This window comes from Crocodylus siamensis, chromosome 4, assembly GCF_052110815.1.
Source record: "Crocodylus siamensis isolate JL-2025a chromosome 4, ASM5211081v1, whole genome shotgun sequence".
In the NCBI taxonomy this organism is placed as follows: Eukaryota; Metazoa; Chordata; order Crocodylia; family Crocodylidae; genus Crocodylus; species Crocodylus siamensis.
Window position 1 is genome coordinate 202,711,517 of NC_143398.1, and position 21,835 is coordinate 202,733,351.

General features: G+C 43.1%; 1 protein-coding gene across 3 annotated transcripts in view; it reads left to right on the forward strand.

Annotated features, from left to right (window-relative positions):
- CHN1 (chimerin 1) overlaps positions 1-21,835 on the forward strand; it is a 156,655-nt gene that overhangs the window by 14,230 nt on the left and 120,590 nt on the right. For all 3 annotated transcript variants that reach the window (XM_090045429.1, XM_090045431.1, XM_090045430.1), the window contains one exon: positions 21,266-21,304. In XM_090045429.1, coding sequence (XP_089901555.1) covers positions 21,266-21,304 — 39 coding nt within the window. The remainder of the gene's footprint in view (positions 1-21,265; positions 21,305-21,835) is intronic.

Below are 21,835 nucleotides of genomic sequence, written 5' to 3' on the forward strand. Positions count from 1 at the left end.
GACAGTTTTCCTGCTCCTTCTGGGCAGTGATAGACCTTTATCTTCAGTTTTCTTTCCTCGGTGCTATTCCTTGCATTCCCCACTCAGAGGAGCTCTTTTTTCATGTACAAAAGAAACTGTAGACAGATGGAGTGCACATGCAGAAAGCTTCTCCTTCTCCACAGTGCTTTCAGAGTTGTTAACTGTCTTCCAGACAATCATTTCTCCATTGCTTTAGTCTGACAAGCTTCTAGGAAGCAAGAGTGGTCCTAGTACATTGATTTTTTTTTTCATTCATTTCTCTCTCATATATAGTTTCTTGAAGTAGAACAGTTTTTTTCTAGACAGAAGGAAGGCATGGCAGTATGACACCATATAGACTGACCTGTTCAAAGAGGCAGGAGCTTTCGTAAGCTATTATCAGAAGGGTGGGCAAAATGTGGCCCGTGGGTCAGATATGGCCCACCAGGCCATTCTATCTGGCCCATGGGGCCCCTAAAAGATTTAGAAAGCTAATATTTATCTGCCCCTGGCTGCCTGTCATGTGGCCCTCAATGACTTGCCAAATTCAGTAAGCGGACCTCCACCTGAAATAATTGCCCGACCCTGTATTATCAGATTCTAATCCAGGTAATGGGATAAAAATCCAAAGCATCTGTGGATGAGTTCTTGCTCTGCAATTCAGCATCCAAGTCAATTTTAAAGTTTTTTGTTCTTTTAGAACAACTGTTCTGTGGGTCTTGTCACATGGGACACTTAACATGTTTAATCTGAGAACATAGTAAGCATTACCATGCTGCATTAAAAGTTATAACATGTTCTAAGCAGTCACGCAGTGGTGCTTACTATGATCGAGGACTGTTTGTCTCAGCCCTTGCACTGCAGCAGAGTCTTGAACTGTGCTGGGGTTGAACCAATGATCAGCTAATTGTTGGTCCCAGCCCCCTCCACTGCCATCCGGGCCAGATTAGAGTCTTGAACTGGCTTCAGTGCAGTGCTAGGGCTGAGACTGACAAACAGTTGGGGTTGTTTTGTTTTGTTTTTTTTCTTGGGGGGTGGGGTTCGGTCAGAGCCTCCCCACCATACAACACTCTCCAACCAACTCAGGTGTGGATTCAGGACTGAGACCAAATATCAGCAGATTGTGGGTCCCAGCCTCAGAACTGCAATTGATTGTATTATCTGACATTAAGTCCACATATGTTACTTAATACCATCTAGAGCAGCGGTTCCCAACCCTGGGTTGTGACCCAAATGAGGGTCGTGGGGGCAATGCTGGCAGCAGTGCACACAAAAGACTAACAGCGCTGCATGCTGGGAGTACCCCTGTGCCTGGGCCACTGCTGCACTCTGCTCCCAGCAGCGGGTTGTGGGGGGGAAAAAAAAGATTGGGAACCACTGATCTAGAGAGACTCTTCACTTCAAAAGACACAACTTGGCTACAATGCAATAGAAGCACAGTTATCCCGTGTTATCCTGCTTGGATGCACTGACTGGTGTTTTAAATGCATTTAACACATGCTGAACATCCCATACAGCATGGGCTTGAGTTCAGAGATGGAACATCCAGGGAGGTTAAAGTGTTCTGCATGGGCCTCTGTATCTTTCTGCAAGTGTTGTCACATTGGTGTCCATTCATTCTTTCGCATAGGAATTGCCCCATCTTTCCACTGTAAACAGAAGAATCTTTGATTTCTTCAACTTGCCTTTGCGTTTCTTAGCAGTGCCCCCTTACTGGGGGCAAATCCTGACTTTCCTCCTTTCTCTATCCTTTGTTTTTAAACTACCTTATTTCTTTCTATTTAGTACTCCTGCTCTCTGCAAGTCCATCTATATCATCTAACAAAGTAGGCTGTTCTCTATAAATGCTCATGCGTCTCTGAACAAGTTGGTCTGTAAGGTGTCACAATACTCTGCTTTGTGCCTAACTTCAGACTAATGCAGCTAACTGCCTCTCTTAGCTTTTTCCTAGTGCAGTGAATATATTGGAGGTAGGGAAAAGGTTTTAAAAGAAGAGTCAAATTGCAAAGCTAAAGTAAGTATTTTTAGGTTCTCACTGAAACACGATTTCATTCAAATTTTTACTAGAAGTTTTATACTGCTTAGAGAAAAGAACTAATACAGTAGTTCCTCTTTTACTCACCAGGATCATCAGAAAACAATAAACAATATGTTTAAAATAGTGATTAACTTTACCTGTATTTCTACTGGGAGCAAGAATCTACATTTTTCAATAGCGTGTGGTCTTTCGAGCATATTAAAAAAAAACAAAACAAAATGGGGGTGGAAAGAGGAGGTGAGGAAAGAGTGAAATTACAAACTTAAGAATCTCAAAAAAATAATCCCACTAGCTGCATAATTCAAATTCCAAATAGAAAAAGAAAGCAAGCTCACACTTAAAAATAATACATTTATTTGAAGATAAAAATATGTCCAACAGAATGATTTTCCTTTCCACCAGCAGGCAGGGTAAATATGCACCTTTGTAGACTAACTAATATCTATGTTGTCTTCTGACTGACTTCAGACTAACGGAGTTGGCTGCCTCTTTCATTTCCACAGCCATGCAGAAGGGTAATCAGATGCTTAATGGTACTGTAACCTGATCACATTACAGGTCTGACTCGGCAGTCTATCCTTCCTGCCCCTAACAAGAGGGATTATGTCATTATATCTGTTCCAGAAGTGAGGGTATAAATACTACTCATTATTTTCATAGGAGTAGGGACTTATGTTTTTGATGGCTTTCAGAAACTAAAAAACCTATTTGTATTGTCAGAAATCATATCTGTTTGAATTCAGATTAAATTGGAGACTTAGATTTTGTCTTCACTGCTAAGATGTTTTTTCATAGCAAGGTGCATAACGTAAAATGGTTCTTCTGCTGTAAAATCACAGAGGAGACAAACTCTTTGTATATTTTACACTTAGGTAGGAGGCAATGTCAACACTATTCCCTCATCAATACTTCATCTCTCAATAAAACTACAGTGCCTTTTCTTCTCAAATATTTTCTGTTGGGTTAGTGAATGCATATTAGTTATCTCAGGATGATCACATCCTGGCAGGTAAGATAAAGTCTTAATTTCTCAATGTAAATGGGGGAAAAAATACAACAGCGATCCACTGATGATAAAGCATGTTTTTGCTTTAATTGAGCACATTTTAGCAGTGATTAGAAGACTTGCACTTCAGGAATGTTTGAAAGCTTTTTTTTAGTTTGTGGCTTTTTGGATTGGGTTGTCTTTCTTTTACGTTTAGTTATAGATAGAACATGTTTATACCTTTATAATAGATTCCCTAGATGACGGTATTTCCAGAATGTTTCATTTACCGGGTCTTATTCTAACTTCCCAGTTGGTTGTATTAATAAAACCAAGAAAAAGCATGTGCATGTTCATTTTGTCTCCACAAATCATTTCAGTCTCTGGTCATTTAAAGGAGTCACTGGTTAGTAGACCTGTTGAAGTTGGTATTTCATAAGTTTACATACCTCAGGGACAAATCCTGACTCCTTTCACCCACACTTCAGAAGACGTGTTACAAGAGGGGTGAAAAATAAGCAAGGATTCTGAACAAATAGATTTTAAAATGCTAGGCATGGAAGGAACAAAATACAAAGAAGAGTTTCTGATTGGGCCAAACAGTAAAGCAAGGATGGAGAGGGTGAGAATTATTTTTGCTACCTTTGTCTTTCTTGCAATCAATTCTGGACTTACTGTAAAAAGGAAGTGGAGTGCAATGTGAGAGCCTTGTTACATGTTGCACTTTGAGCTGCTCAAATGTTGATTGGTGTTAATGCTAGCTCAAGTAGTCATACATTCAAACCAGCAGGGGCTCTAAGGACTAAAAGTTAAGAATCCCCTCCCTTCCTTCCCCCCCCATTCTGGGCTTTCCCCTGCCCTCCTGTCCCTGGGGTGCCCCCTTGCCCCCCAACCCCAGGGCTCTCCCCCTGGCTCTTGTTACGCACCTGCAATCCTCACATGTCCCAGCTTACAGCAACCCCTGCTTAACACTGTTTTACTTAGCACTATAATGCTCATTTTAAATTGATACCTGATTTTACTTAGTGCTCAGCAAGTTTCATTATAACACTCACAGTCACCATCTTGGGGCATTAAAAACACTTGTGGTCACCATCTTGGATCGTCAGATTGTTTTGGTTTCACATAACACTGGTTTTGCTTAACGGTCAGTTTTTCAGGAACCAATTAAGAGCACTAAGCGAGGGTTGCCTGTACTTGTGGCTACCTGCCCAGCCCAGAAAGCAGCCAGGCAGGCAGGTTTTCCTTCTCTGCCTGCTCCCCTAGGAGAGTGCTGGCAGCCAAAAGTAAGCTGGGGGGGAATAAGAGGGGTTGAGTGAGGATCTGGGGTACTGGAGAGGGGTTGAGAAACAGTGGGCCCAATCTGGGGTGGGGGCAGAGTGTCAATTTGGGCCTGTAGATTTCCCCCTACCCCCCTTCCCACCACCCCCCATCTTGCTTTTGGCTGCCAGCACGGTTCTGAGGGAGCAGGCAGGGAAAGGGAACCCACATGTCCAGCCCCTGTTGCTGCTATCACCAGGCTGCCACTCTTCTCTGGGCTGAGGCCAGCTCAAAGAGCACCTATGGGAGGGACTGGCCAGGCAGGTTCCTCTTCTCTGCCTGATCCCGCAAAACAGTACCAGCAGCCAAAAATAAGCAAGGGAGGAAATCTGGGGTGCTGGAGGGGGCAATGGACAGTGGGTTAATCCAGGCTAGCGAGGGATGGAGGGAAGGGGTTGGCGGGCCTGATCAAGGCCAGTGGAGGAGGAAGGGGCAGCAGGGGATGGTGACCCAATCACGGGGGCAGTGGGTCCAATTCAGGCCAGTTGTGGGGAGGGGGGAGTTAGAGGTGGGGTTTTTACACTAACATGTAGATTACAATGGCTACACAGTGTAACAAACTGGGTGACACAGATCAGAGATAAACATAGCTTGGAGTAGCATAACTTTAAGCTGCCTAAAGAGTGCTTAAAACTAGCTTCACGTGTTAATGTGTGGACAGTCCAGGGGTTATTCATAGAATCATAGATTCATAGATGTAGGATCGGAAGGGACCTAGGTAGATCTTCAAGTCCAACCCCCTGCCCTGGGCAGGAAAGAATACTGGGCTTGTGACCCCAGCTAGGTAATTATCAAGCCTCCTCTTAAAGACCCTCAAGGTAGAAGCCAGCACCATTTCCTTTGGAAGTTGCTTCCAGATCCTAGCCGCCCTGACTGGGAAGTAGTGCCTTCGGATGTCTAGTCTGAACCTACTCTCAAACAACTTATGGCAGTTATTCCTTGTTACTCTGGGAGGTGGTTGGGGGAACAGGATCTCTCCCATTCCCTGCTGGTCCCCCCTGGTAAGTTTATAGACGGCCACCACATCTCCTCTCAGCCTTCTCTTGTGAAGGCTGAAGAGGTTCAGGCCTCTCCTTGTAGGGGCTGCCCTGTTGTCCCCGGATCATGCAAGTGGCCCTCCTCTGGACCCTCTCGATGCTGGCCGCATCTCTCCTAAAGTGTGGCGACCAGAACTGGATGCAGTACTTCAGCTGTGGCCTGACCAGTGTCGCCTAGAGGGGGAGGATCACCTCCTTGACCCTGCTCATGATGCATCTGTGGTTGCATGACAAGGTGCGGTTAGTCTTACTGACTGTGTCCTCACATTGGGAACCCATGTTCATTTTGGAATCGATAATGACTCCAAGATCTCTTTCTGCCACTGTGTTTTCAAGAAGGGAGTTCCCCAGCTTATAGGTATGCTGCTGGTTCTTACTGCCCAAGTGTAGTACCCTGCACTTGTTGGTATTGAATCCCATCCTATTCTCATTCGCCCCCCTGTAACCTGTCCAGGTCCAGCTGTATCCTGTCCCCAACTTCTAGCATGCCCACCTCGCCCCAAATCTTGGTGTCTTCAGCAAATTTGAACAGGGTGCTTTTCACCCCCTCATCCAAGTAGCTAATAAAGAAATTGAACAGTGCAGGCCCAAGGACCAAGCCCGGGAGGACTCCAGTGCCCACATCCCTCTAGGTCGAATGTGACCCATTCACCACCACTCTCTGGGTGCGGCCCTTCAGCCAATTTGCAACCCATCTGACAGTGTAGGCATCAATACCAGTCACCTAGCTTTTTAATGGGAATGGGGTGGGAGACAGTGTCAAAGGCCTTCCTGAATTCCAGAAAGACTGCATCTACCGCAACACCTGCATCCAATCATTTTGTGACCTGATCATAGAAGGCAATTGGGTTGTTCTGACAGGACCTTCCCCTAATGAGCCCATGCTGGTTGCCCCTGAGCATCATCCCCCCTGCTGGTCCTTCACAGATGTGCTCCTGGATAATCTTCTCAAAGAACTTCCCCAGGATCAAAGTAAGACTAATGGGCCTATAGTTGCCTGGGTCATCCCTCCTCCTTTTTTTGAAAATGGGGACCACATTGGCCTTCCAGTCATCTGACACCTGGCCAGAGCACCACAAGTGCTTGTAAATCTGTGCCAATTCCCTCAGAACCCTGGGGTGGAGAGCATTTGGACCTGCTGACTTGAACACATCCAGCCCCTCCAGAAGTTCCCTAACTCCATCCTTCCTGACCCTAGGCCTGGCAGAGTCTCTCCTGAGTCTGTCCTGAATCTCGGTGGGGGAGTCCTGGCCCCTGCACAAAAAAATGGAGACAAAGAAATTGTTACAAAGGTCTGCCTTTTCCTCTTGTGCAACCACCAGATTGCCAAGCATATCCTTCAGGGGCCTCATGTTACCCGGTGCCTTCTTCATACTCCCTATGTATTTAAAAAAGGACTTTTTGTTGTCCTTGATGCTAGCCCTAGTTCCGTATCTGCCTTAGCTTTCCTAACACCCCCCCTACAGTCCCAAGCAATGGAGGTATACTCCTCTTTGGTGATAGCCCCTCCCTTCCACTGGGTGTATGCCTCCTTTTTGGCTTTCAGGCATTCCTGAATATCTTTGAGCCAGGGGGACTTTTGAGCACTCTTGCCTCCTTTGATTCTTGTTGGGACTGTCACCCTTTGGGACAGGAGGATCGTCTCATTGAGGAACGACCACTCATTTTGGACACCCAGTTCCCCTACCCTCCAGGACCCCAGTGCCTCTCCTACCAATCTCCTGAACTCATTGAAGTTGGCCCTCTTGAAGTCAAGGGCTACTGCCTTGCTGCAGGCCCTTGACACCCTGCGCTAGATGGTAAATTCCATTAGGCAATGATCACTGTCACCCAGGTGGTCAAGAACCTAGATTCCCCTCACCAGGTCATCGCCTGTGGCCAGGACCAGGTCCAGCAGGGCATCCCCTCTGATGGTACTGTGCACCTCCTGGGTTAAGTGGAGGTCCTGTACCTCAGCAAGGAACCTTCGTGAGCGGTCCGACCTGGCCGAGTGCCCCTCCCAGCAAATGTCCGGGTAATTTAGAACACCCATGATGACTACATCCCTTGCCTTAAATACCTCCTCAAGCTGACCCAAGAACTGGCGGTCCAGCTCTTCCCCTTGGTTGGGTGGTCTGTAGTAGACCCCCACCATTAAGTCCCTTTCCCCATGACCCCCCTGTATTCTGACCCAGTGCACTTCAGGCTGCCCCTCCTCTGACCCCATCCTGTTAATTGAGGATGTATATTGCTCTTTGATGTAGAGCACCACACCTCTGCCTTTCCTCTCTATTCTATCCTGCCTGTATAGTCCGTAGCCTCTAATGTTTACTGCCAGTCATAGGATGAATTCCACCAGGTTTCTGTGAGACCTACTATGTCTGGGTTTGTACTAGCTATCCGGAGGGTGAGTTCCTCCTGCTTATTCCCCATGCTATGAGCATTAGTGTAGAGGCATTTAAGGCCTGTATTGGTATATGCAGCACCCCCCAATTCTTAGGACTATCTGGACCCCCGTCACTTACCTGGGTACTCCTTGTGCATGTCACCTGTCTTGGCTGGGAGGTGTCCTCATGTCCTCCTGTGGCCCCATCCCCCAGCGAAGCTAGTTTAAAGCACACTGTACAAGATCAACCAACCTGGAAGAAGAGACACACTTACCTTTAGGGCAGTTAAGAGTTCCAGGAGCTATCTAAAACGAATGTGTAACAAGGCCCTAAGATGGACATTATATCAATCCTAGTAAAACTGGCCCCTTTCGGTATCCCCAGTCAGAGTTGTCCAAGCTTTTTATTTTGAAGGCCTGATTATGTTTAAGCTTAAAAGTTATCCCTAGATTTCTTTGAAATCTTCCTCTATAAGAATCTAACACACAGTTTCTACTAGCAAGCATGTTTGCTAACTTCCTGCACCACGTAGACATGCCTTTGTTAATGGTTTGGAACTTTCAGATCTGGCTCCAAAAGACTTCAGAAAAATCACTTTGGAACTACAAGAGGCTGAGGCCTAATCCAAATTTCAGTAGGAAAAGGTTTGGAGGACTAAACAACAATCTCAGAATAGCCCTGGTTTAGCCATTGCTGAATGTTTTGTAGCTCCTTTGGCATTAAAGCATACAATTGTATAAATACTGCATCCTGTGATGGTCATAGTTTCTGACTCCTGTGTTAAGCTGAACTGACATAAGGAAATTTCACGTACAGTGAATGTCCACAAGATGGCACTTTTCTTCTTTTTACCTCTATTGCAATTGTACAAATGGATCTTTAATGGCCATTTAAAAAAATTGTATTTAGGGATTTTGAAAACAGGAGGATTTTTAAAATAGTTCATTAGCCATGTTTTCATGTGCAGTTAGTGTTCGCCAGGTGGTTCCATCCATTTGGAGTTTTTTTCCATTGCACTAACAGGAAGATGGAAAGGACCTTGTTACTCTAATCATTGTCCACAAAATAATTCAATTTTTTATGATATTGGATATAAACTTTTATTGTAGGTCCTTGTAATATTACATCTTGATTTTAAATAATTTCTGATCATGGATTAAAAATGTAACCCATTTTCCCCATGTTTCAAATATTCCCGTAACCAGCTGCCAGTTTGTGTGTGTATACATATACATATACAAGATGGCTAGATGATATAGCATCAGACCTACAGAAACTAAATTTGGACAACTGGAGGATAAAGGCACAGGTTAGACATGAATGGATGAAGATAGTGGGCATGAAAAGGGCCTGTAGTGCAAAATTATCGATGCAAGTCAACATCTACAAACTAGCTGGTTCTGGCTTGATTACCTATTCACATTGTTTCAATGAACTGATCAAAGAAATTTTAAAAACAAAATTGACACAATCTGATTTAGTTTGAAAGGTGAATTAATTTTAGCAGTGGCTGTCACTGGCCAAGAGAGTATTCATGAATACCGTATTTTTCGGACCATAAGACGCACCTGACCATAAGACGCACCCAGTTTTTATGGCAGGAGAGACTATGTGTGCCGGTGGCCAGCCATTTTTGTTGCCGGCTCCCGGCCACCGGCACGGGTGCCGGCTTCCGGTGTAAACAAGTGGCGGATGTCCCGTTCGGGCTCCGCCGCCTCTGCGGGCAAGCTCCACCCCGTCTCCCCGGGACACGGCATAAACAAGCGGCGGGTGTCCCGCTCGGGCTCTGCCGCCTCCGCGGGCAAGCTCCGCCCCGTCTCCCCGGGACACACACCTTCGGACCATAAGACGCACCCTCGTTTTCCCCCCACTTTTGGGGGGAAAAAAGTGCGTCTTATGGTCCGAAAAATACGGTATTTGTTGTGTTATTCCATTTAGAAGTTGTAGTTGTAGGTCTGACTCTAGGAGATGCTGGAGACCTGCAGCCCAGTTGCCTGTAGTGGATGGTGAACATATTTAATACCACTTAGCCTTGGGCCTGACCTTAACCCAGTCACAATGGGGGGAAAAAGCTCCTCATCTTACAAGGAAATCTCATGAAATACATTGTCTATCATTAAGCTGATGCCAAAAGCAGCATGTGCTCAGTAATGGAAACAAACTATGACATTGATCAAATGCAGCCAACAATGAGCCCAACTATAAAATGCATCGCCCCTATTGAGTAAACATATTGAAGGTAGCTTACCACAAGGATCAGTTAGTGTATCCCATCTGGATGTGGTATACAGTAGTGCCCATTGCACTCAGTCTCCCTCAGCACTGATTCTCTCCCAAGTCATAGTGAACCACTACTTCTGAATACATTTCAACTTCCTCTTCACTTCCACAGCTGAGCTGTGCTTTTCGTTTCCATTTCCAGTTATTCTCGTTTCTTCACCAGTCTTAAATGTTTGGCAAACATCACCAAACAAGGCCCCAAACAGTTAACCCAGAATCCCTTTGTCACCCCCTTTCTCAGTCTGTCGCATATGCTTAGTGTGATCCTACCCTCCATGAGGTGGAGCTGGACCAGATTGCCCTGCACCTCACTGCATACAAATTATGGGGGATCCCAAGACCAATAACAAGAAGACCCAGTTTTAGTCATGTGTGGGGTGCTAATTAGTACATGGATCCTTTGTGGGGGAGGAGGGAGAAAAATGGTATCTAGTATACACACACATACTGAGTAGTGTTGAGCTATGGGGTAACCATGGCTTGAAATGCTGTTGGCTCTGCTGGGGCCCAGCTCAGTGAAGTGTATGATGAATCATACGCCTTTTGGCTTTGGACTGATATCATGTATAGTTTCTATTGTATACAAGTAGGTACAAAATGCTGCCTAGAAGTGTGTTCATGGAAAATCTGTACTAAAACTTGCAGCAATTTAAAAAAAAGAAACGTAAAATGCATCAATTCTGGATGAACTGTGTCTATGAGTACCCATAGTAACTTGCCTGTATGCAACTAATGTGTTTGTTTCAAGGTCAGTGTTTTAAAATTTGCCCCTCACTTCCATGTCCTCACCAAGGCCTGACAGGGAGTTGCATGGGGAAGAAGTTAGAGGGAGTACAGAAAGCAAAAGAGCCACCTGACTCCCCCCTCCATTGTATTTTCCCTGCTGTAGCAGTGAAAGAGGGATAAATTCAAGGCACCCCTCCAATAATTAGATTCGATACCTGGAAAGCTATAACAAATTAATAAATTTTACATATATAGAATCTAATTATTGAGGGTTGTCTTGTATTCAAGGCCATCTTATATTTGAGTGAACACAGTACTTTTTTTCCCCTAAAGGCTGATTCATTTATTCAGTGTACAGGCTTCCTTACGCCTCTTTATTTCTGTTCAGTATATTTGAGTGCAGCTTCTTTTCTTCCATAAGCAGTGGAACCACTTGGACAGATTCGTTGGAAAATCAGAATCACCCTTTCTAGCCTTCGTGCATTTAAATCACTGTTGCCTATTTTAATGCAGCACTGCAACTTACAAACCTAATTACATTTGTTCAATACAGTAATAACGAGGCTGCACTTGTGAAGTTATAAACTAAGTGAATGCCGAAAAATAACTAAGTTTTGACTCACTTAAAAATGCTAATATACATTATATGTAATTTAGTGTGGTGTTACAGCTGAAAGAGCACTTCTATTCTATCTTGCTATTTTCACTGGCTTTTATAGCTTTCCCCCAAATTGCATTACATTCTTATTTTCATCCCAAATGTGAATTTCTGTGGGAGATATGAAGAAATCCCATTCAGCTGTTTTGTGTTTTATTGCTCGGATAACTCAAAATGATTTAATTTTAAAAGTCAAAGCTTGGCACATCTGTACTGTATTTGCAAAAGATGCTGTAGCAGTTCCATGTGTTGCTACCTAAAACTGAGTCTAGAGGGGAAAAAAATGAAAAAGTTAGTGACCTACATTGTATTTCCTTCCTAAAATTGTTTGAGACATGAACATGTATGGAGCAATGTTGTTGGGGATGAGCTTTAGTCACTTAACTGCAAGCTGCCCCCATTACTCCTCTGCTGATTCCAGAGCCTCCTCCATGGGACTGCTATGGAGTGTTGTTTATCAGGCAGAGGTGTGGGATGCTTTCTTTGTAACTATCCTGCAGGGTTGCCAACCAAAACAGTTTTGTTTTATTTTTTTAATTGACAGTCTACCACGTTTTTACTGATAACCAATCCTTCTTTTTTAACTGACGTACATTTTACATAATGTAGATATTACACTTCTACAAGGCACTGGATAGTAATAATAAAAGCTAGATTCAAATTCAGGGGTTTCATACCAACTTTTGACATAGTCTTACTTAACTCCAGCAATGGTTTTATACCATGCTAACAGTCTTACTTGATGGTCTTACTTAAGACGGTCTTACTTAAGACGGTCTTACTTGACTGCAGCACTGATTTTATACCATGCTACCCTCATCACAGGGGTCCCCTGCTTACCCACAGGCACCCTGATATCCCTGACTGCACCCTACACCATGCTGCTCCCACCCCAGCCCACCCCCCACAGGCCGTGCTCCCCCACTCCTGGCACAGACCTTTACCTACCACCTCCATAGTGCTGTCCCAGCCACACCACTCCTCTCCCTGTTCTGCCCGGTGTCTCACTGCCCTGAGCCACACAGCCCTGCCTACATTAAAGGCAGCAGCCATTACAGGCAGGACACAGCAGCAGCACCTGGGTGGGTAGGAGGGGACTACAGAGGCTCCTGTGGATTCCAGAGTCCTGACAGAGCAGGGTTTCTCAACCAGTGGGACGCATCCTCTAGGTGGGACTTGGGTTGCGGTGGTGAAACTAGAAGTGACATGGCGGGACTTCCAGTTTCACTTTGCGCATTTTGATTGGCCACCAGGGGACACCCCCCTGCTCATTGACCAGTGAGACCAGGAGTTTTTGACCTTACATAGGTGGGACATAAGATGTAAAAGGTTGAGAACTGCTGTGATGGAGAACTCCCTGTGGGGTGCTGAGCTGCACTCCTGCTCAGACACACGGTGGAACTTCTCTGCTCTGCTTGTCTAGCAGCAGTTTTATCCAGCATCATTCTCACTACAGATCTTCAATCAAGCTCACTGTTTCTTAGCTTTTTGCAGACAGCTCCATTTTTTATGAACTTTGTGTTTTAACCTTTTTAAGGACTGTAAATTTATGGACAGTTGGTAACCATGCATCCTGCCCCTTCCTCCACAATATGCTCTTTATTTTAGCCAAAGAATTTAGCCTTCCATGTGAATTTAATGCTTGTACTGACATATTTACTCTCTCACCTGAATATTTAGACTTAAAATGAATGCGTGTCCAATTTCATATATAGGTGAGATATTCAAATAAATATTTGTGTTTTTATTTGGACATGGGTGCCTTGAGAATTATGTGGCTTTGAAGCTCTTGTTACATTTAGGGGAACTGGTAACTCAAGAAAACATAGTGCTTCAACACGTTTTAAAACGTATTGTCTCCCTTTGTGCCTATTTTTCAAAACAAAGAATTAGCATATAAAGAATGGCCCTAAAACAGTGTTAAGGACCAGATATTTTTTTTAAGACATCTATAAAAAATAGTTATGGTTTCTGATTAACTTGAATGGTCATGCTTTACATACTGGTATTATTAAAACCAAAGTTTACTACTTGAGACACCAGCAGAATACATGTCACCTTTCTTTACAAATGAGATATCATGATGCTGTAATAAAAATTACTTAATGTGCTAGCGAGTCTTGGTCCCCTCTGTATTTATGTGCCCCTCCAGAGAATTATGGAGGTAGAATGACCTAATGCTAAAAAGGTTTGTATTCCTTGGGAGGGGAGGTGGGGAAATTGATATGTCAAAAAGTTCAAAAATAGCTTTCATTTTTTTAACCAAACATCTAATCAAAGATAAACTATGGTCAGCTGACTACTTGCTTTAAACCTGATGATACCTCCCGATTAAAACAGGTCTTCAAACCAGGGGCCAAGGCCCACATTATTTACTCGGTCAAGGTTTATTAACCTTTGCACAAAGACTTTGCCTTCATCTGGCACTCCACTCCAACTTATCCTTCCAGAATCAGTAGGAGATCACATACTATTGATAGGAGTCAGAAGTCAACTGTTTTTATGTCTACCTTGAAAATATGAGCTTATTGACCCTATGTCCAAAATTTTAATTAGCCTAATTATTTTTGTCTGAATATTTAGAGTTCCTGACTTCTTATCCTTGCCTTGCTAAAAACATTTCTTGATGAGCAGAGCTTAGTCTTTGAAATTCTGTTGCCATTCTTACTTGAAAAACAGGGAAGGAATGGCATTTCCTGTTTAACTCAGCTGTCTCCTTGGTTTGAGAATCTCATCTCCAAAATAAATAGTGGCTTTATTTGTGTAGTTCAGGTAATCTTTTGAACATCTTGTGCATTCTGGAGGGCCTAACAAATAGGCCCTTGAAGCTGTGAAGGAGTTCAGGAAACTGTTTCAGAAACAGTAAACTGGCCACAGTGATTTCTGTCACTCTTCTAGCCATTATTCTCCCACAAAGTCATTTTGTTGATCTCCTAAGATTATTTCATTAAAAAAATACTAGTGATTTGGGTGTCTCATTTTTATTAGAGTCTACCTCAGGGGCAGGCAGTTATTTTGGGTGGAGGGCCGCTTACCCAGTTTTAGCAGGCTGTCAAGGGCCTCATAGGTAGCCCTGCCCCTTGACAAGTGTCCCATCTCCTGGTCACCATCTTGGGACCAATGTCTTTGGTCCCAAGCCTTTGGGACATTGGTCCCATGTCCCATGGCCAGCACCGGTGGGGCCCAAAGCGGGTCACAGGCTGGCAGGGGTCTGTGGAGCCAGGCTGGGCTGCACCAGCAGGGAGGGGGGGGAGCTGCGCCCCCCCCGTGTGCCTCACTGGGCAGTGTTGGCTGCTGCTGCCCGCCCAGAGCTCACACACTGGGCAGCCCACAGGCAGCGGTGATGGCAAACACTGCCCGGCATGGCAAGTGCAGGGGCCGCAGCTGCTGCTGTCACATGCAGCCCCAATAGGCGAGCCCAGAGCTGTGTGGGGCCCAGGCTGGTAGTGGGGCTGGGTTACGAGGTGGTGCTGCGTGCAGGTGGGGGAAAGCAGCCCCTTGCCCACCCCATGCTGCAGCCGCTCACAGCCTGCCTGGGGCTGCCTGTGCCTGCTCCGGACAGCCCCGCACGGGCTGCAAGTGGCTACTCCAGACAGCCCTGGCCATGGGGCAGGTGAGGGGCTGCTTTTCTCTGCACCGGGAAAGAGCAGGAAAGGAGCCTGGGGAAAGCTGAGTGTGGGGGGGGGAAGCAGCCCCTCCCCCACCTCCCTGCTGCAGCTGCTCACAGCCCACGCGGGGCAGTTTGGAACAGGCACAGGCAGCCCCAGGCGGGCTGCGAGCAGCTGCAGTGAGGGGCACCAGGCACGGGGCAGGGGAGAGGCTGTTCCCCCCCCGCCACGCTCAGCTTTTCCCTGGGCCAATTTTCCCCAGGCTCCTTCCCTGCCCTTCCCCTCCCCCTTCCCCCCCTTTACCTGTGGTTACAGCATGGGGCAGCTGCATGATCCCAGTCCAGGAGCCCTGGCTTGGGCTTCCGACTGGGGGGCCAGGCTGGGGGCCCTGCTGTTGTGGGAGCCCACCAGGGCTTCCCCTGGATCCTACTGCCCTTGGTTCCTGTCATTTTTGACAGAGAAACTTTTTCTAAATTTTTTAGGTGCCCCACAAGCTGGATACAATGGCCTCGCAGGCCAGATCTGGCCCACGGGCTGTATTTTGCCCACCCCAGTTTACGCTCTGTAAGATGGACCTTTTTACAGTGTCTGTACTTAAACAGCAATGCTTACTTGTCACCTATGGAACTTAGGCCTAAATATTTAATCATTAGTGTGCCAATAGGAACATTGCCAAGATCTCCTTTAATATTTTAGGGTATGCAGCAAGGATGAATGTACTGTCTTTTACATGTCTTCCAGAATAATGTTTGAGATGCCTCAAATGTATGATTTATCTCTTCTCTCTCCTTCCAGTAGGAAACTTGCACTGTTCTCAAGGGAGTTTTTGCTCACGAAGAGACTCAACAGAGCATTAGAATAGAACTGCCTCTCTTAGCCAGTTGTCGGTTCTCTTGGGTGTTTCACTGCCCAAAACTCTTGACAAAAGCCTTTATGCACATACAGGAACAGGCAACAATTGTGCTTTGCCCTGTTCTGATTGTAGACCTAATACTTTCTGAATGCTTGTGGAATTCCATGGTAAACATAGCATGGGTCAACAAATGGGCATATCGTCTTTGTCCTGTTCCTTCATTCTCCAGCATTTAAATGTTGACATTCATTGTTGCAGCCAGAAGCAAGATAGAGGTCCGCAGCATTTAAAACACTGGCAATGTGCACTGGCTGGTGAACTGGTCATAACACACAGCAATGTTTTAAGGTTTCTTTCATCTTTTCTAAGTTAGGAGTCAAACCATACTTTTGTCTTTAAGTTGTAAGAAACTTATCTTCATTTGATTCTTTTCCTATTTTCGCTTCGGCCCATCTGGATATCTGCAAGGTTAGCCAGTGAGGAGGTCCTGTCTTTGTTTAGATATGATATTGCCAAAGAACCGGTTTTGGAGAAACATGCTGGCAAGTTAATAAGTAGCATTATTTCTTTTAAAGCGATCCCCAGCATTGTGTTACAGAGCACAATGCTGTTGGAGATGACCTGTATTAAAAGAAAAGTCAAATGGAATTTGCTATAGGAAACCCCACAGCACCTCATGCACAAGTCTCGGGTGGTGCTGCTGTTGTTGTGCATGGTTAAGCAGCTAGTGTTCCACCCCAGAGCCTTCTGACTGTCAGTAGGGAGGTGCGAAATGGTTTTGTTTCTTTCTGCTAAATACATAAATGAATATTTTATTCTTTCTATAAAAGGAATACACAGAGATAAGCAGTCTAAACAGTTTGAGGCAATGATAGCAGCTTTGAGATGTATATAGTTTAAGTGTTCAGTTTGCAAGTGTTAAAGCTAGACTAGTTTTATATAAGGGAGATAAAGGAAAGGTGGCATTGAAAAGAAAAAAGGAAAATTGCAAAGGAAATACTATATTTGAATGTCAGAATTATTTATGTGTCTAGGAAACAACTTAAATATTCTCTTGCAATCTGTATCTGAATTCTTGTAAATGGCTGCCTCTAAAAAGGACTCCATTTTGTCAGTGCTTGTTTGTTTTCCTACTATCAGTGTCAGTTTATCATTCCTTAGTTGCCGTCATTCTGAGGATGAGCTGTGTTGTTTTTGCTTTCCTAAAATCCATCCCTTTATTAAATGATTCCCTTTTCTGAAGGCAAAATGTTCCTCAAGCCAAGTAGGCCACATGTAAAGTTATTTTCTCATGCTCCTTTCTTCCATCCTTGCAGATAATGCAGTCTATGCCCCTATAGGAGCAAGGGGGAGATACGAGGAGACTACAGCCAGACTCCGAAGGGGCTTGAGAGTCAGTTGAGTTAGCTACTGAGGGATGTGCAAGAAGACATAACACAATGTGGGATTTATGTGCTGAGCAGATGGAGTGATGGGTAGACAGTTTGTAGTGGAACTGAGATGAAGCTAAGGCTAAGTACGGACATTCAAAAAGCCTGAGGCAAAATTGATTTAAGTTGCATGGTTTTCTGTAAGCTGCATAGTTTAGATCATTAGGAAACAGAACACATATATTCACCCTTTTGTGGGGTAGGCAAACTTTAGCCTGGGTTTTGCCATTTTTAAACTAGTCTGTGTGCTGAACTTCTGTTTTGGGTATAGATGAGTTTTGTGTGCCAAACTTCTATTGTGGGTATGCACTGGTTTCCAATCACTTATACCAGTAAAAGTGTGACATCTGTACCTGGCCTAAGATGGAGAGCACAGCTTGCAGATAGTGTTGGGTATGGATGGGGGTGAGGTGTGATAGTAGAAATTTCAGGAGTTGCAAATGAGAAAAAGAAGTGCTGTTTATAAGGAAAACAAAGTGGAGGCTAAAGAAGGGTGAAATTTTGTCTGTGGACCCCAAGGCATAAATTCCTTTGCCCGCTGAAGGGAAGTGTAGGATTTTGGGGCATGACCTGTTAAGTTTGTTACTTATTGTCTCTGTGAATGGCTGGAGTCTGATGTCTTTTTAACTGCCATATGTTCACAATGGAACTGAGTGTGGAAATTGTGCTTTCTTTTGATCTGATGGGTGGAGCAGAGACTTCTCCTCTCTCGTGGCACAGGCAGTTCTCTGGGTCTGTGGTGTGGCACTCATCTTCAGTGCAGGTCTGATTCTGCTTTTGAACCAGTGTAGCAGTAAGTTACTGTGGACAGCTCATCCTCATTCTGTTCATACTTTTAACACAGAAGTATCCAACAGTATTTTCCTCCTGTATTGTAAATTGCTTTGGGTCTCAGATTACTGAGTGCTATATCAGTGTAAGAGTTTTTTTGCTGTATGTAATCTAACTGTATAGATATATCTGACAGGTATTTTTAGAAGCTTAAAAGGTTAGGTCAACTATTGAAAAAGCATCTGTTTCTTACTGATCTGGTTCAGGCTGGCAAGTTATTGGATTTCATTGTGGCTTTAGGATAGGTATTTTCCAAAACCCCATTATCATATTTCAAGAAGTACTTTTGCACACCCACCTGCCAGCCTTTTTATCTTTCTTGTTTCTGAACACAGCAAAATTTTGTAGTCTTTAAAAGTGATCACTGCTTGGGGGAGAAGGGATATTGGTAACTTATTTCTGAAACATTTCTGTTTTTAAAGGTACAGTAACTAAATACTCTGTCAGGCTAATCCAGCTAAGATGCTATAAGCACAATTCTGAAAAACCTATTATTCACAAACTTATTATTCACAATTCTGAAAAACTTATTCACAACTTATTAGTGAAGATAGCACTAGAATCCTATTGTTTTCAGTTCGAATTTGTGCATTCATAGCACTAAGCTTTTTACATGCATATTCTTCTGCAGTATTGTCAAACCTTTAGAAAATCGATGTTCAGATGAACTGGACATAAATTTAACTAGAAAATAGAGTAGAGGAAAAAAATGATGCATAAGTTACCATTTTATCAAGAAACCATTTGAGGTAGACCTCACATATTACAGAGTGGAGCTGCAGTAAAATTTCGTGGGAGGTTATAGTGATAGCTAGAAAGTACTGCTATGTTAATGGGAACCTGTAATTTGGATTCAGTTTTGCAGCACGTTTTATTTTCTTTATGTTTGCATCTGGCCTAAATTTCCAAAGCAGTTAGCGATTCTAGCTTTAATTTTTGGATTCTCAAATTAAAACTTTAAAGAAAAGCATTCAAAATGTTAATGCATCCAAAAATACTAATTATATTTTTTTAAAAATAGGACCATATCAATCAGGTTTTTTTAAATGGATGCTAATACTTCCACGTAATGTTTGGACATTTTTTTTCCTTTTTGTAGCAAAGTAGTTTATATCAAATAATAACACTAACAGTATTCACAGACTCAAATGAACACTTAAAACTCTGCTTCACTATCATCGTTGCCCTGTGCTTGCTCTATAGTATTTTATATCAGATAACATTTTTTAAAATTACAATAGAAATAAGCTTTGTTTTTTTATTCCCTAATGTGGAATGGCCTCAGGGCATTCTGACAGTGTTAAGGCAGTAAAACATGCAGACAGACTTTTAAATAAAATACTTGTGCACAGCTGCATAACATAAATCATTCCTTCCAGTTTCTGAATAATAAATGTTTGCTGTATGAAAGTTTCCGTGGTTCTTGTTTGACTTTATCAAGCTGGGGTTTTTTGAGGGGTGGGGGTTGTTTTATTTTGTTTTTTGGTTTGTGAAAAATATTGCTGCTTAATTTTATAATCATACTGCCCTTTGTTGCAATTAGAATATAGCCATGGTGCAATCACAAAGAGGTTAGATTGCCAAGATCCATTTATTTTCATAAGAGTCAGCTCATAATTTACAAATAATATAGATGCTGTCCTTTATTTATGTCATTTATTTGTAAATCAAACCAGTGCATACATTGCTTTTAAAGCAGCAATAGGCAGAAGAAAAAAACAGCTAATAGTGTAATAATATTCAGCAGGGAATATAAAACTGTTATTTTTACACACAGGTTTTGCCTTTTTTCACGTGACATCAGAACAGCACTGAGGGATCATATTCCAGTGCTTCTGGAATGAATCTCCTAACACTACTTTAAATTAAAATATAAAAAAAATCGAAGTACCAATGAATAACGATTTCTGCATCTGCTGCTGCTGATTTTCTTTCACTGATAGAGTATCGGGTGGACAGCTGAAGACCTCCCTCCAGTTGCAAGGCACTTGGCAGACAACCAGGAGTTGGTGGCACATCTGTGTGACCTCTTGAGGATTTTGATAATGGAATTTTGGGGAGCCATTTATTTTACACCTATGATCATTTGTTAGTAATTATTATATTTATAAAGTGCTTTAATATGAAGGCACTTAAGGCACTAGATAAACAATTACAATATCATCCTGTGAAATAATTAAAATGTCTCAAAATATACTGTAAAAAGCTAAATAAAATTACATGATGGAGGGGTTAGGGTGGAACAATTACTGAGCATAGCTGACAACAGCAAAAATAAAATGTCCCTGAATTAGAAATGTTTTGAAATGTCAGTGGATGAGGAGAGATGGAATAATGCTACGGCGCATATGCAGGGAAGAATGTTTCATACTTTAAGGGAATGCTAAACCAAGATTTGTACAACCTAATTTTAGCAGTGGACTTTCTAAAAATATGGATAAAGGATGCCCTAGGACAGATATGACAGTACAAGGTTCATAGAATAGGTCTTAAATATAGTCATATCTCTACATGTCTTTGTGACAGGTGAAAGCTTATGGATATGTTTTGATGCATTAGACAGTATTGGTGCCAGCAGGTATTTGCCTACTAGAGCCTGGGATATAGCAGAAGCCGGCTATCGAATCCCAACCATGGTTGGCTAAATTCACAACAGTCATATCCTATAACATACAGAGTGGCAGTAACTGTCATCCACTTCCAAGGGAGATGAACTCAACTTCTTGCAGGAGACACTTTGGTATTTGATAGGAGCAGGAATCATATTTAGGGAATAATGGCAGGAACAGATGGTTCAGTGATCTGCCACGATACAGCTACAGTGGAGGCCAAAATCTGGTCCTCTTTTGTCAGCTGTGGTATTTTACAGCTCCTGATGAATTGTCAGCAAGTCAAAAGACAGTAAGTTAGAAAAGCAATTTATTTTAGTGACAAATGCCAAAGCAAGTGATCATTAAATTTAGGGGTTGTTAGGTGTCCTGTTGGAGGCAAATCAGTAAGGCATTGTTACTATTGGCATCTGATAACTTTTGCTAATTGGAGCTTGTACTTCTTATAAAAGAATACAAATATTGTTTTTACCTTCCAGAACATTATTAAACCTATATTTAGATAAGTTTCATTATTCTTTCAGATACTGATGAATACAGACCGCCTGTATGGAAATCTTACTGTAAGTATTCCAGTCTTTAAAAAGAAAAAAAGTCTGATAGAAGTCTAATATGAAAAAGTTTCATGTCTGGTGTTTTTAAAACATTTAAAATATATTTTTTCATCAAAATATGAGCTCAGGAAACATTGTGCATTAGTGAAATGAATAGCATGTAACAGGATTTATCATTGTTTGGTGATAACTGCAGTCCTCGATGCCAGAGACCAAGTGCGCATACGTAATTCAAAGACTGGATTCTAGAAAATTTACTAACTTGAGTGACCCAATTAACGTTAGGGGGAATATCCAAATGCAAGAATCTGGCAAGCCATATCCATTACAAACCTGTTGTCACATGGGAAATTTTAGGACCCATGTGACTTAATCACATGTATCCCAGGACTTGAAACTAGGTTTGATCAGAAAAATGCATGTGAAATACTATCTCAGACTTGACAGAATTAGTCCTGTTTCACTCAAGTTCTCTTAGAACCCAGTGAGGTTTGGGGAGCCTGCCAGCCATCTCACCTGCTTGGCTGCTGGATAGCCTGG